This window comes from Numida meleagris, chromosome 3 (assembly GCF_002078875.1).
Source record: "Numida meleagris isolate 19003 breed g44 Domestic line chromosome 3, NumMel1.0, whole genome shotgun sequence".
NCBI lineage: Eukaryota > Metazoa > Chordata > Aves > Galliformes > Numididae > Numida > Numida meleagris.
Genome location: NC_034411.1, coordinates 75,955,644 through 75,972,053, shown reverse-complemented (window position 1 = coordinate 75,972,053; position 16,410 = coordinate 75,955,644). Strand labels below are relative to the sequence as shown.

The 16,410-nt window shown below is 37.0% G+C and overlaps 1 protein-coding gene across 1 annotated transcript in view; it reads right to left on the bottom strand.

Annotated features, from left to right (window-relative positions):
- Window positions 1-16,410, bottom strand: part of RNGTT (RNA guanylyltransferase and 5'-phosphatase) — a 188,536-nt gene that overhangs the window by 118,980 nt on the left and 53,146 nt on the right. The window contains exon 10 of the mRNA XM_021390753.1: window positions 11,911-11,982. Coding sequence (XP_021246428.1) covers window positions 11,911-11,982 — 72 coding nt within the window. The remainder of the gene's footprint in view (window positions 1-11,910; window positions 11,983-16,410) is intronic.

The following is a 16,410-nucleotide window of genomic DNA, read 5'->3' as shown; positions in this document are numbered from 1 at the left end:
TTTGGCTCCCCAAAGCAACACCTTAGAGATGAATAATTCAGCACGTGTGCATATACGTTCCATGCACGTATTCACTTATCGAGCTATAGCAGAACACATGTCACAACTGTCTTAGCTTTAATGATTTTGAGAGAAGAATAAAGAACAAGCAGACTGATATCCTACCCTGTGTTTAGCATTATTGTTGACAATTCAAGGCACCCACAGCTGACATCTGCATTTCCAACTAAAGCCCATTATTAGTTCTCCCATTTTCTGAGACCTCACAGCCAAATAACTTGCATTTAATAATTGTACTAATGGTCTGAAACGGGTTGCTTCTGATTGTGTTTTCACAGACATTACCTTTTTTAATATATATATATATATGCATAGCTTATACATAAAAACAAATTTGAAGGTGCTGCTTCATTCTCCAAATAAGATTATTACTATATTCAATCATCTAACTTTTTTTTTTGCATTTTTGATTAAGTTTTAAAAAGAAAACAGGACAAAAAGTATTAGAGAGCTGAAATGTATTGAAGAATCACAACATTTACATTTTTCTTCTCTTAACACAAAATGAGAGACTACTATTATAATCTGAAAATTGAATTTGAAATGTTTCTTTTCTAAATTTACCCATGAAATATTAAGAAGAGCTACATTAATGGCAAGGAATTAAGCTGCTTCAAAATGGTTTCTAAAATTTCTACTGGCAATGAGGTACAGCATGTGAAGTACTGCTTCAATTTTAAGAATTCAAGCAATGTGCTGTGCAAACATAATTACTATTTATATGTTGCCAGCTTATACAATGGAATATTGCTTCGATTTACTGCAGAACAAAAATGGTTTGGGAATCAGACCTATTAAAAGGATTACTTCAGACATGTATTTAACTATTTGTATTCCTTTTTTCAGAAAAAGAAAAACACAGAGATACATATTGGAATGAATCAACAAAGGAAGTTTGTATGCCATGCATAAACATCAAGGCCCAACAGAGCATATAAATACAGTTCCACACTTTTTATTATTAGCAAACATAACTCGAACAAAACAGCGGGATTGTCAAAACAAGGACAAGCACCTAACACACCTCTTTTGAGAACACAGCTGTAAGTTGGGCACTGCAAGCTTAGGAGCTACTATTTGGGGAACACAGGCAACTCAGTCCAATTCATTGTTTGGCTGCATGTACAGTGGTTTCATTCAGCATCTTTATAATTTTTATAAGTCCTTCTGAGCCTTCAAAAACAAAACTCAATCAGTGGATTTTACTGGGATGTAAGCGACTGAAATCTACAGGAATGATGTTCTAATCTAGACTGGCTGCCTCCCTCAAGTATTTTAAGGAGTTGATGAACTTCCAATTTTTAATTACAGAATTAAAAAACAGAATTCTAATAACCCACAGCTATAAAATGAATTCTCCATCATCATCATAGGGATATTTACACAAAAAAATATCTCACACTGTCCTCTCTTGGGAATCTAAATTCTGAATAATTTATTTAGCATTGAATGTAGGCTATCTCCAAAATAAAATATTGAATACAAGGCTTTACTGCTTCTATTTTCTTCATATGACTTTCACTAGTGCTGTTGATGCAGGTAGTATGGAGGCATCTTAATTGTGACAGCTACTGCATGGCCCAGACAATATTTTCTGTTTCTACCCCTTCTCTCCTTATACTCTCTTCCTTTTCACCAGCAATTCACATGACTGCTCTTAGGGTTAGTTATTGATGGCTTTTACAATGGCATCTTTATGAGGACAAAGTATCATTCCTGTGAGTTAAAGAACCATGGGAAAATTTCCAAATCTGAAGATACTGTTCAGAATGTTTCATACTTGAAAAGATTGTAATACACATTTTTTAGGATAGAAATCACTTTGTTTTACTTTAAAATAAGATCACTCATTACAGAAAGCATAACTCCCCTAAAAAGAACATATATTAAAAAAATCAGTCTGCAACTATCACTGGTTCGTAAGTGTTTTCTTAGAAAGGGAACCACCTGCTTTTCCTAAATCATGATAGAACCAATAATTAAGCATCAGCTTAGAATAGATTTTATACTCCTGAAGACCTGCAAAAGATCTGTAACTTAAGTACACAAGAAGGAAAGGGGACAGACTCTATAGCAGGATCTGTTGTCACAGAACAAGGGGAAATGGTTTCAATCTAAAAGATGGGATATTTAGATTGCATATAATGAAGAAGTTTTTTACAGAAAGGGTAGTGAGGCACTGGAACAGGTTGCCCAGGGAGGTGGCAGAAGCCCCCTCGGCAGAGACATTCAAAGTCAGGCTGGGTGGGGCTCTGAGCAACCCAATCTACCTGTGGTTGGTCCTGTTCATTGCAGAGAAGTTGGACTAGACAACCTCTAAGAGTCCCTTCCAACTAAAAAAAAAATATCTATGATTCTAATCTTTCTAAGATACCATAAGTCCATTATGTGCACAGTTATGCTTACAAATAGGAATATTAATTGCTATTATACTTATTTCAAAAGACAGTAAGTGGTTTTCTTCATACTTGTTTTAAACAAAAGGAATATTCTAACCAGGATGAAATACAGCCCTCACATTCTCATTCTCCTACCATAATTCCTACAGTAGATGGTAAGAGCCACTCGAGTTATTCAAACATACTGAAGATGGAACAGAAGACATCGAGAGATCCTGCTTTCACATTCATAAACCCTATTTTGTATTGTTTAGCTGTTTTAGATCTGGTACACCCTTCTGATTAACATTTTTTTTCCCTCTTCAGTTTCTTTTACATAAAAGCAGGAAGAAGAAGGGAAGGCAGGAACCAGGGAAGAAGCTGAATACGTCAAGTATGAGTGCCAGATAAAGTTTAAATTCCTCCTTCTCTATACTAAGTTAAGAAAATAAGACTAAGTTTGAATATGCTCCCACTAATTCCATACAGTACAGGTAAAAAAGGAAAGATGTTATTTTCTTTTTTGAAAGGAAATATTTAGACTTCAAGTTCACTGGCAATAGTAATGCAATTGAAAGACCTGTCCAACTGTGAAGTTTTTTAGCACTTTACACTTCACTTGTGATCACTCCCAGGTTCTTGAGAGATCTGAATATTTGCCTAAGCCAGAAGTTGGGTCCAAGTCCACTTGACAGTTCCTATTGTAATGGCTGTTTAAAAACTGCAAGGTGAGGCAGACAATTTTTCTATTTAATGTTACAATTTATAACATAAGATAAAACATTCTAAAAAAAATGAGGGTTTTTTTTAAAGGTGAAAAATGTGACAGACAAAACAGTTCAGAAAAAAATATTAAGAAAAGCTCTTTAAAGAGACCTTCAAACAAACAAGAAAAAATACCCGGCCATGGTCTTTATTCCCTGTAAGGAAGGCTTGAAGTATTTCAGAAACATTTTAATTTACAATGCGACTTTAACATTCAGGTCTCACACTGTATTCGCCTTAACAAGTATTACAGCTTGCTCAAGAGCTGTCACATCACTGTAAATAGGAATAAAACCTACAAAATCCAAATACCTGAAAAATATAAAGGATTCAATACCATAGCAACTTCTACAGCTGCTTTTGGAGAACTACTTGTCCCCATCTCTCCCAGGAGCAACACTTCATGCCTCTTCTACTGACAATTATAGTAGTGGTAATCTGCTATTCAAAGGGTTCTCATGAGGCATGCTTCACAGGAAGGTATGGAAACAACTACCTTTGGGAAAAAAACAAGACATGACAAAATTTAATACGGTCTCTTTGCTTCTATATAATATTCCACCAAGCATTCTCTATTCTGGCAATTGCGGAAAACAAACTACCTTACCTGCAATTTGTAGTGCCCCCAGGGTTGGGAAAAGGAGGATCTCACTCAGAGACACAAGGGAAATAAAAAAATCAGATGCATTTTTCACAAAGTCTAACCAGAATGTAAAACAGTCATCTGTCAAACTAACCACAACACAAAAATAAAAATGCTCCCTTACAGCAAGTAGCATATCAGATTAAAAGTACAAAATGAGCAACAAAAACACCATAAATTTCCTGGTCAGCACTCTTCAGCAGTAATTTACTTTTTGTAGGTAATACAGTAAAATTAAAGAGGGATGCAAAAATGCATAACAATGCTACTTCTCAGTTGCACGTCTACCTTTCTCAAACACAAAGAACAACAAAAAAGAACACACAAACTATTAAAAGTTAACAGAATAAAGATTGTCACTTATTGCTGAGGAGACATAGATGTCAGTTGTTTTATAGCGAAAGGGATGAACAGAGCTGAGACAGGAAAGACTTTGAAAAAGACAACTAGTTACATATATTCCTGTCCACCCACCTCCGCAGACCCAAAACCTTCTGTCCCAGCATCATCTTCCTGTATTGACTCTTCATCTTCCAAGGCCTCCTAACTCCACCACTAGTTGCTCTCCCTATTCCGTAACGTCATCCTACTCATACACCCTAAGAAATACTCAAGCATATTACAACTCATGGCTTCACCTGGCCAAGCTGTCCCTGCTCGTTGTCTGATACATTACAGTCTCGGCTCACCATCCAATAAACTATGTTTCAAAGCAGAGAAGATGAGAAAGTAGTTGCACTACCAGCTGCATGACTTCGCAAATCAAGGAGACCTGGAAATGACAGAGAAGCTCTGGAGGTGCCAGAACATTGCAGTTACAAGGCAATCTCAATGCATCTTTCTCAGTGTTACACCAGAAGGCAACATGAAGTAAGATCAAGTAGATGTTTTGTACTTATTTACCTGAAAAGCTCTTAGCTGGGATAGAATGAGGATGCATATACAGATTTTTAGAACATAACATAAAGACTACCATTGCAGAGGCGCAGGCAAGAGTAAGTACATGAACAGTCTTCTTATTTTCCAGGGTACTATTAGCAACAGGAGTATTTTAAACCTGTATTTTCAACTTACACCATTTCAGAAATAACCTAGGAATTAAAAATAATAGCGGGAAATCATTGGCTGTCAGGTGCATCCGTAAACAGAAAAGATTATGCAAGTAAACGCTTGCAACTCTGAATTACGTTCTCAGAATTTTCATGGCGTATTTTTAAGATAGGGTTACTAGACTAATAAAGGACAGACAGCTTGTACTGTGAGCTTTACATCACTTTAAAATTAGGTTTATAATGGAAAAGTCAGACACATTAATATTTTACAAGGATTTAAAACAAAAATTTCATGCATGAATTCAATGAACCCACAAGAGGATTTATGATCACAGTATCTGTTTACAGTGATAAGTTTAATCTAACAGCTACAACATTATTATGTATGATAGCAAATGAAATTTTGATCTTGACTTAACGCATAGGATTTTCCAAAAATTTATCAAAATTCTCTATCTCCTTTTCAAACATTAAAATAATTATTCTTTTTCAAGCACTTGATCTATTCTTACCATTGCAATCTGGTCTCAAGAAAACTTGGCTAGAATTTTAAAAATTAAAGGCCAGGGTTGGAAAGGAAAAGGAAAGTACTACTCAATTTCAGTAACTTTGCTAAGAATTCATTAATTAGGACCCTACATTATGCCAGTGTTACTTTTTATTTCTGAACTAAGTTATGGAAAAAAAATAGTTCTTGGGTTTAGTGTTTATACATCTAAACGAAGCTATTGAATATGATCTAAGAAAAAGCCTGTCAAAACAAAGTCTTTCAGGAAGAGCTGTCACAAAGATGACTGGAGAATGAAGACACTTTCTACTATGAATAGTTCTGATGAACTGAAATTTGGATTTATTTGTATTGACTCTGGGACTGCTTATTTTTCTGTTGTTGCCTTCCTCCATTACACTGGAGCTACCCATAAAATTTGAACTTTTTACTAACTATTCGAGTATTCAGGAAGAGGTAATACTGTACAACTACAGCTACTGTAATAATGTGTTCATCTACATAAAGCCACAAATCAAGAAGCTGAAAATAACAGGCATTGCAGGGATTTCGCTTTGTACTCATTAAGACTAACCACTGCAATGAATATTAGGTCCCACTGGATATAATTTTTTTTTTTTTTTATTACAGTAAGGATAGTGAAGCACTGGCACAGGTTGCCCAGAGGTGGTGGATGCCCCATCCTTGGAGACACTAAAGGTCAGACTGGACAGGGCTCTGAACACCCTGATGTAGCTGTAGGTGTCTCTGCTCATTGCAGAGGAGTTGGACAAGGTGACCTTTAAGGGTCCTTTCCAACTCAAACAATTCTATGACTCCATTAGCCTCTTATGTTCAGAGGATCATGAAAAAAAACCTGATTTCATTTATGCAGAGTCCACACATAACTAGTGACATAAGTGTGCAGAAAAAAAAGCTCAATATTTTAAAAGCCAAATAAACTCATGCATTTTAAAGAAAGCGGATGACAATTCTTAGAAAAAATACCATTTAGGTTGCATGAAAAGATAATTGATTGCTCATTCTAAAAGCTCTTCACATGCCAGACACAACTTGACATGATACCACCATTTTTCCCCACACTGGTGCCACAGACAAGAAGTGGCATTTTAATTTCGATGCTTCTTCAATCTTCCTTTATCCTCTGTAACAAGACTCTGTACTCTATGATATACTACTCTTTCTTATTCCACCTTATTTCCTCTCATCCTCTATTGTAGACCCCTAAATTAACGGCAGAATACCTGACATTTCAAAAGCAGCACTTTCTGAACTTCAGAGAGGCAACACCAACATTTGTTAACTAGAAGACAGTCTGGGTACATCTGGACACTGGAAAACTAATGCTGCAGAGCCTTATCCCTGGCCTGGAAGTCTCTGACTGGCTGACCATGCTCATCCTATTTCGTTCTCCAAAAGAGGATGACAATATCTGGGGACAGCTGCTAAGAACAGTCCTTGAGCAACGTTAAATCTTAGACAATTCCTGAGAATCGCTGAAGAGCACTGTAGACAGCCAGGGATAAAATTCTGCCAGGGGCCATTTTTAAGTACTCAGAAGATGAAGTTTCAGTACCAAGTACCAAGACAGCCACATGCTGTTTCATCTTTCAGTGTAGATGTATGTAGCTTCTAAGAAGGTTTTCAGAGATTATTTTATATACATGTTTTTTTTGTTTGGTTTGTGTTTTTTGGTTATGTGAAAGAAAGAACCAAGCAAAGCAGAAAAAAATCACAGGGATTGCTCTGTTTCCTCAAAGAGCTGAGGCTGAGAGGTTGGTTTATTTCACTTGCATACATCTTCATTTCTTTGAGCTTGCTTTTAGCACATGGGATGAAAGCAGTGATACAGCAATGTCACATCTTCTGTTTCAATTAATTATAATTAACATTATGTTTCAGACTGAAGAAAATGACAACAAAACAATCTTTTGAAATTTCCTGAATAATCATTTGCTTTTCCTGGCATAGGCATGCCTCATAACAAAATGGGATGCATTACTGCAAGCTTCTGGAAACTACATAGGTTGCTTCAGAAGTAATGCCTCCTATTTATTTCCACGGAAACTACAACAGATACAGAAAGTAAAATAATACCATAGAGCAAATTCTAAGCTACAAAACACTACTTTTCAAGATAGTCACCGCCACTACTAGCCACTTTTGCCAGCAGTGAACAAGAGCCTGCATGTCGTGCTCATAACAATCTGCACCAGTGGAGGTGACCCACTGTCAATGTCACCACAGCTGAAACACAGCGCCCACCACCTTACTCTGCTCACATCCACCAGCTGGTCTTCATGAACGTTTATCCAGCACCAAACATCAGTGGGTACCATTTTTTCTATGTGGAGGAATTCAGTGCCACACCTTACCTCCATACTTCCATGTCAGATGCCATTCTGTCAGACTGCCCCTCTGCTGCCATCTCTTGCATTAAACCAAAATGTAACAAAATATTGGTGGGATCATTCAACCTCTACTGCCATACCACCAACATCCACCTCTGATGTCATGGGCCAACATAAAATAGGAAGCATTACTTTCAAAACAGCCCACATATATGCCACAGAAATGAGGATTAAAGAGAAATGAAATCAAAGCATTCCATCATCAACTCTGAAATCTGACTTCTCCAGCAACTGCAGGTGATAAGCATCAGAGTGCATTAAAAAAATTAACCTGAAAAGAAATTATTTCCATGCTTTCTCTAAGAACTCAAATATACATCTCTCCCAAACACTGAAACCCAATTTTTCCGTCTTTGTAAGACTTTTCTTGTCTAGGTATCTAGACTCAAATGCTTAGTATGTATTTCAATCACAGTCTATTTTCTCAGTTTCTTTCACCTCTTTCTATAAGGCCACTGAAGTTTGTTCCTGATACATCCCAGTAAAATTGAAAAGCTAAGCAACAAAAAGCCTCACTGATAAAAATTTCATTAAAATTCTTAAGAGGTAGGTGGTCTTCTCTCATTCTTCTCCCTTGCCATTCTCTTTCATTTCATATTCTCCCTGCTCACCACTAAGTTCCTGTTACCCTTCTCTCCTGATAATCACATCATCCTGCTTTCAGTGATTTCCTCACCTTCTCTGAGTCAAGCACAGATGAAATGTTAAGTCTGAAGATTCTGTGATGTACTGAGACACAGCACTCCGTAATTCCATGACTTTCTCCCAAATCACAGTATTGCACACAAAGTTAAACACTCTCCTTTTATTCCTTTCTGATCCACGACTAGCAGACCACTGCTGCTCTTAGATCTCAAACTGGTATTTGTCTGTCAAACAGATAACTTTTCTAAATTCCATCTCAGACAGGTTGCCTTGTCTCAGCTGCTACATTACACTTCCAAACACTAGTTTTAAGAGTAATTAGCCCCCTGAAAACAAGATAACACATAATTAAAATAAATAGAAGAAAGAAATACAGTTCAATTTTGAAGCACAACAATAGTGCTGGGTGAAAATACCAAGAAGAGTTCAAAGTGTTATTACAGTAAGCGACATTTGGAAATTTTAAAGTATATGCCACTATTTTTCCATGACATGGAATTCTAATTCCATGATTTTCTTTCTGTACACACGTTAACAGCCTTCCCTATACTATTTACAGCCATCCTGAGAGGCGCAACTTGATGTAATTTTTGCTATTAATGTATCATGCATTCTGCAGAACTATATATCACCTTACTTCAGCACTAACTTCTGCATTTTTGTGTTGGCACTGGTCATCCTAACACAAAAATACTCATCAGCATTAATAGTGCAAAGACATAAGTCTTCGGGACCTAATCTGGAATACGTGAATTTTACACTTTAGAAAGAATCTTCTGACAAAGCCAGAAAACTTTGAAACATCTAGCTAGTTTAGGGTGGTGTGAGTGCAAAATAGGCTGAGCCTTTGAGAATAAGGTCAATTCAAAGTATCCCTCATTCACAGACCAGACTTAAAATGAAGTTTGCCTAATCAGACGAAGGCGTTCATCAGCAGAGTTTGTATTCACATCTCCCCCATCACAGTGCAGCATCTCTAACAGCAGAGCATGAAGAAGATGAGATAGGAGACATATTGGAAATACTGTACCACACACAATGGCCAGGGACTACAGTATCTCCAGCACTGACTTTCAGAGGAGATCTACGTTCAAGATCAAAAAGAGTGACACAGAATTCCTGAGCAATCCCAGCAGCCCCCTGCTGGGGAGAGGGCTTCCAGAGTGAGAGTTGGATGCTTTGTGTAATTATTAGGTTTGAAACTACTAGGAAAATTACACAATCTAACTTATACAACTTTTTTTTTTCTAAAGAACTTATCCTTCTCTGCCAATTAGAAGTTTCCAATGCATTTACCTCTCTTGATGATAAAATTCCATTGACCACCTCTTGCCAAAACAAACATGCTCGGGTGCCCAGTTTTGTAATTAAGCTTCTAAAATTAACCTAAAAACCACTGTGCTTTTTAATCTTTGTGGTAGGATCGCTGCTAATCAATTCTAGCAGCTGAAGCCCTGCTTGTACTCATACTGATAACAGTGTCTTAATTTGTCCTTGACATTAAAACTGTGTTACATAATAAGAAACTACTTTCATTCCCAGTGTTTAATAAAAAAACAACCAAGCACCAAAACACATTAAACATTTACAACTCTGCTCAAAAGCAGACTTTCCTGAAACCTTAACAATCCTCTGAAAGCCTTATCGTTTTTGCTGCTTGCCAGGTGGGATTCTTCATATTAAGTTTGCACACTTTGCTGCAAACGTTTCACCAAAGTACTTATGGCTTTTAGAAAGCCTTATTTTGATAGGACAGCATATGCATATCCCAAAGCGCGGGGAGACCATTCGCTTTGTACCTTACTATTAATTTTTAAAGGAAAAGTAACAGCAGCAAGCAACAGGCCAGACACAGCTCAAAAGCAGAGACAAAGAATAACATGAAGAAAACAAACACGGAGTCACAGGTGGAAGAATAAGTGAGAATACAGGAAAAATGAGAAGACTGTGTTTTTCAGAAGTAAGCAAAGAATCATTGTGTACTGAAAAGTCCTAACCGTAGGAGGGATCCAGGAACCTAACAGGGCTGAGAGGATCAGAACAGCAGAAGTGATAAAACTGAGTTGAGATAAAGACGGTTTAACAGGGAGAGCAAAAGCTATATGCACAAGCAAAGCAGCATAAGGTATTCATTTGTTCACTACTTCTCAACATCAGGCAGATGTTCAACCACTTCCAGGAAAACAGGCTCCTTCACAAATAATAGTTCCTTGGGAAGATAAATGCCATAACTCTGAATGCCCTCCCATCCTCCTCCTTTTCCCCATCTCTTATTGTTGAGTACAATAGGATGCAGTAGGCTAGGGTATCCCTTCAGTCATAGTCAAGGTCAGCTGTCCTGGGTCTATCCCTTCCCAGCTCCTTGTGCTCCCTCAGCTCCTCACTGGCAGGGCAGCATGAGAAGCAGAAAAGGCCCCAACATGCAGACACTGCTCAAACAGCTAAAACACTGCTGCACTGTCAACACTGTTTTGGTCACAAATCCAAAGTGCGGCACAATAAGACTTACTACGAAGAAAATAACTCTATCCCAGCCAAACAGAGCAGACACATTCTGTATTCACTAGTTTATTTTAAATGCTGTTCTGTAAACATATACATGGTTACATCAATCTTTCCCAAAGAACGCTTTCTTCTTACACATAATAATCAAATCAATGGAAAATTTATTTTATGAGGTAACAAACGAAACATATGGTCAAGGTTAGTTCTTCAAATAAGCTTCAATAGGAGATCCCTTTGTAAGACTAACTTCATATTTCACATATATCACGTCTTTCAGAGGGAAAATATGCAAAATAAAATCTACAAAGGTAACAAGTGAAAGCCCTATGGTGACTTTAAAACACTTACCATATTTAAAAGCTGCTCTAAAAAATTGAAACAAGTTTCTCGTTCTCTGTATTTTTAACAGGTCTCTCCTGTGACCACACAGACTACTTCTACCTGTCAAAAAAGGCTTCTCCTTTTCCACAATATATTTCTGTCTCACATATTTGCCCTACAGCCAGTGTAAACAGAAGAGTCTGCTTACTGAGCACCTATCAGAACCTACATGCCTGGTTTCAAAGAGAAATTTGAGAAAGAGGTGTCAGAGTAGCTTAGCAAGAAGCACTGTGATGCTCTCATTAAATACATGCCTCTGACAGGCTGACCTCCCCATCCCTTTTCCATTTTCACTCTCTATATAGTTCTCTATAACGCTTTAGAAATGAGAAATTTTCAAACAATGTTTAGTAGACCATTTCAAACCACCACTATGAGGAAATAAATCAATGCCTATTAGAAGGCTGCTTTCAATCTTAATTCTGATGCACTGCTTTTTATTGAGCTACAAAACAACCTTATACTTTTGGCATTGAAGTTTATACTCAAGCTCTTAATTATACAAATAAGATTAAATTAGAAATGAGAATCAATAACTAATGATAAAATCATAAGTACTTACATTAAACTTAATAATGTCATATATCAAGTACCGAGGAACAACCTGTCCATTAACCTTGTCGATGATCATTTCCTGAAAAGAGATGACATTTACATTTATTTCATGACTACAAGAAAAAAAGTCAACACATTTATAACTAGTGAACAAGCCTGTGAGCATGATGTAATCGAATAACTGGCACATTCCTACTGCCAAAAAAAATTTACAATATGTCAGCATTATAAAAATATTATGGTCCTAAATGTCTCACGCAGCATTCAGTAGGAAGGCAGGAAGCTGTCTTAATGCTCCACATTCTTATCTGCAACATTTCTATGTTAGTTTTTCCACAGCTTTTAAAATCATTACCTTTCTTGCAAGAATGAGGCTTAAAATCCATGGTCAGAACTGCAAGCCTAACTAGCCACTTTTGGAAATCTAACCTACAACAAGAACTTCAACAGCAGAAAAGTAAAGACCAAGCTCTTTCATCCATTTCCTGTGTTGTTTGGTTCTTTTAACGTTAGCTGTGTTCTAAGCAGCAGTGGCAATTGCAATTTGAACATTGCGCTGTGACTAAGCACTAGGGCTCTTTCAAATGGAAATACAACGTCTGTATCACATGAAATTAGTTTCAATTCAATATATATTGGTAATCTCTCTTGAAAATGTCAGCAAGGAGAAAACCCATTAATGATCAACATACAAACATGAACATATATATATGCATATACATAAAGACATACAACACACCTTACATGCTGGTACCTATGTCTGTAACTCAGACTTGTGATATGAAGCAGACCAGTTAATCAGTCTGGTAAACTAAAACAAAATATTTAGTCTCATGCAACTTCCTCCATCCTGCTCTCCACCACCCAATTCTTAGCTAATAAGATAGTTCTATCAGCAAAGGCCAGTATCAAATTAAAATTCTAAAGTCACACACGGGAGATGAAACAATAGGAAAAGGTAAAAATATTTCATTGTAACATGACGAAAACACAATTATGTGCTCAAGAATGAATCCAAAATAGCATCTTACATCAACTCAAATTAATTCTTGATGAGTCACTAGCATTTTAACAACCTTTTAACTTCTCTTAGAATCAATAACTTTCAGAAAGTAAACCCCAACAAGATTTTCAAAGTAAAATTAATTTTCAGTCTGAATACATACCAAACTTGTTCAACTGTACTTAGTATTTAATCACATTAGGCTTTTAAAAAATAAGCAGTTTTAAATACAGATTTGCCTTCAAATAAATACAAAGTTGGAGGCATTAAAAGATAAACTACAATATGTAAACCTATTGTTTCAAATAACAATGGGGACCAAAAGCTGCCTGCTTAATATTTAGCAATCTCATCTTCTATAAACTGAATACAGAGATGGAGATCATATTTTCACAGCCAAGAGTGAAACATCACACGCATCTTCTTTCCATAAAGAAAAAAAATGAGTGAAAAATACTCCTTCGCAATACTAAAATATCTTAAGAATAAGTCTAAAAAGAACTTAGCCATAGGTACTTTCAAATAACATCTGCAAAATCTACATAGAAGTAATGTAATGAAATGCTCTTCTGTCTTCTTCCAATATTTAGGTAAGACACTGGCAAGCTATGAAAGGAGATCTAACACTGGAATATATTCTTTGACAATAAATGTCATAGTTAGCTACATGAGTAGATGGAGCAGGTACACAGAAAGAAGGCATTGTGCTCAAATGTGGAAGAGTTTTCACAGATAAAATTGGAAAAAAAGGCCTGACAGGATTTGTTTTCCCATTAGAAATGAGGAGTAAAGTAAAAGTGAAATAAAAAATGTTACCACGCTGCTTTAAAGTTTCAACTGCATTAGCAAGCAAAACTAGAACACATTTCATTGAACACAGATTTAAAGTTTAAAGGCTCATTTCCTCAACATGAATATCCAGAGTCCCAGCTTTGAAACTAAGCTAGCATTTATATGCAAAATCTTGAAAACAATTTGATGCCTAATCTAAAAAGATTTTAAACCTAATTTTCAAAATCTGAATCTCTGAATATTCTGTTTATGACTATTATAAGACACAGACAAGAGAATCGTGCACATCCTTTAAATTTTCTCTGGAATGTTTAGATTTAACCCAGAATTAAATTGTATATCAAACTTATTCTCTACTTCAGACACATATAAACTTTTTTTTTTTTTTTTTTGACTCTATTAGAGGTTCAGGTAGCCTCTTTTGTCTCATCTCCTTTTCTTTTCTTCCTCCCTCCTGTCTCATTTCCAGATCCTGACTTAAATTCCAACTATCAGGGCAAAGACACAGTAAGACAATATGCTTTGGCAGTAGAAATGACAAATTCCTGTGCTGCTCATCACCATCATGACACCGGCATTCACTGCTCCATTAGTTACGCCTACACAGCTGCCATAAGGCAACAGGTGTAAAGTGATCATAAGAATGATTCAATTAAAAGCACTCTAACACATCATTATTTATGATTCTCATCTCAGAGTCTTCCTTGAAATTATTAGAACTGACAAATACCTCCAGAATTAGAACTCAAAGGCAAGTTCATACTGTAGACAGTTGGAAAAATGTACACCTTGGGGAACTCAAACTCACTTATTCTGATTAATAACCTGATACTGTAAGGCTATGTTTAAGACAATTTCTAGATATCATGTGGCTACATAATAGAACATGGAAGTATTCACAAGTAATACCTGCATCCATGTATTACCTTTTATATATCCCATGTAGGCTTACAGTTGCTATGGCATGTTTTAGTATTGCTACTGCTAGGAAATATGTTTGTTTTTTTTTTAATCTCTTGTCCATTATCCACCACTTTAGATAGTAACTTAACCTGCAGGTTTGCAGAACAAGGTCCACTTGCCAGTTTCTTTGACATAATCTGGAAAACTGCTGGTGTTAATCTTCTTGGCTGGTGCTGCAGAGCATACGCTTACAGCATATTAGAAACAGCAACTGTGCTACGAGCTTTAAGCTGGACAAGTAGCAAAAGGAAAGGTGCTGGACTGACAGCTCCGGAACTTGTTTTTTCCCAGCTTGAACCACAAGTCTAAGTTGCTTGCTGGATATAATATAATCTAAAATTTAATTACAACTCAAACAATCTCATTTTCCCAGTAACTTGCAGAATGCACTTTGAGCTCAACCAGAGCATGGAATTGGATCTAACCACACATCTGTTCATCATTCCTTTTCCTCTTACCCCTTGCCCCTCCTTTATCCCTTTATATTCAAAACAATTCTAGCCAGTGCTGTATTTCAAGAATACAAAGAGCTTTAAAAAAAAAAGTCTACGTTGCACAAAGTGTTAGTCTTTGCAAACTATGAACGTTGTAAGCTGTACCATTTCTGACAGAGCTTACAAATATGCGAGCTCTGTGTTGACACAAAAAATGCAATAGGTTCTCACTCTCCACTGACCACAATTCTGTGGGATGTCTTTGTTAGTGTGAATGTCTCCCTGTACTCGTGCCCAGTAAATTCTAAATTCAAGCTCTAGGAGGGCTGCCTCCACCTAGGACCTCATGTGTCAGGTAGTCCACCGAAAGGGCATAAAGGGCAGAGCGGCTGCAACCTTCCATCCACCTTGAAGACAAGGCTGGCCAAGGATGCCAAAAGTGGGGAATGAGATCGATATACGTTTATAATACATGACAACACATATGCCTACACCACTACAGCTTTTTTAAATTTAAGTAAAAAAAAATGTGACAGTCTTAAATGCTTGGAAAAAAACAGAAGCGCATCTGTTTTATTTTAGTACTGTGTTACTAAGGAAGCCCTCACACAGCTGAATTCTACTGGATGCTCTTGTGAAAAGTTTTGAACACTAGATGTATTTCGCTCACAAACACAGATGATCAGCAATTGGTTTTAGTTGCAGTCTATCCCCTTAGTTGAAAAAAGAAAAACAACCTTTTTTTTTATGCATTTAGATGCTGTATATTTACAACAAGAATCCTCGTTTACACAAATATTAAGCAGCAAATCGAACACACAATATATTTAAAGTCTAAAGATACCCCTGCATTTTCTACTCACTTGTTCCAAAGCTAAGTGCCCAGTACTCAGCCCTGGTGAGGCCGCACCTCAAGTACTGAGTCCAGTTTTGGGCCCCTCACTGCAAGAAAGACATTGGCTGACAAGGCTGACAAGGCAGACATCCTGGTGGGGGTCTGTTACAGACCGCCTAACCAGGATGAAGAGACAGATGAGGCGTTCTATAAACAGCTAGCTGAAGTTGCGCGATCGCCTGCCCTTGTCCTCATGGGATACTTCAACTTCCCTGATATATGCTGGGAATACAACTCGGCACAGAAGAAGCAGTCCAGGAGGTTTCTAGAGTGTATGGAAGATAACTTCCTTCTGCAGCTGGTGAGAGAACCTACCAGGGGAGGTGCCCTGCTAGACCTGCTGTTTACAAACAGGGAAGGTCTGGTGGGGGATGTGGAAGTTGGGGGCTGCCTTGGACATAGCGACCATGAAATGGTAGA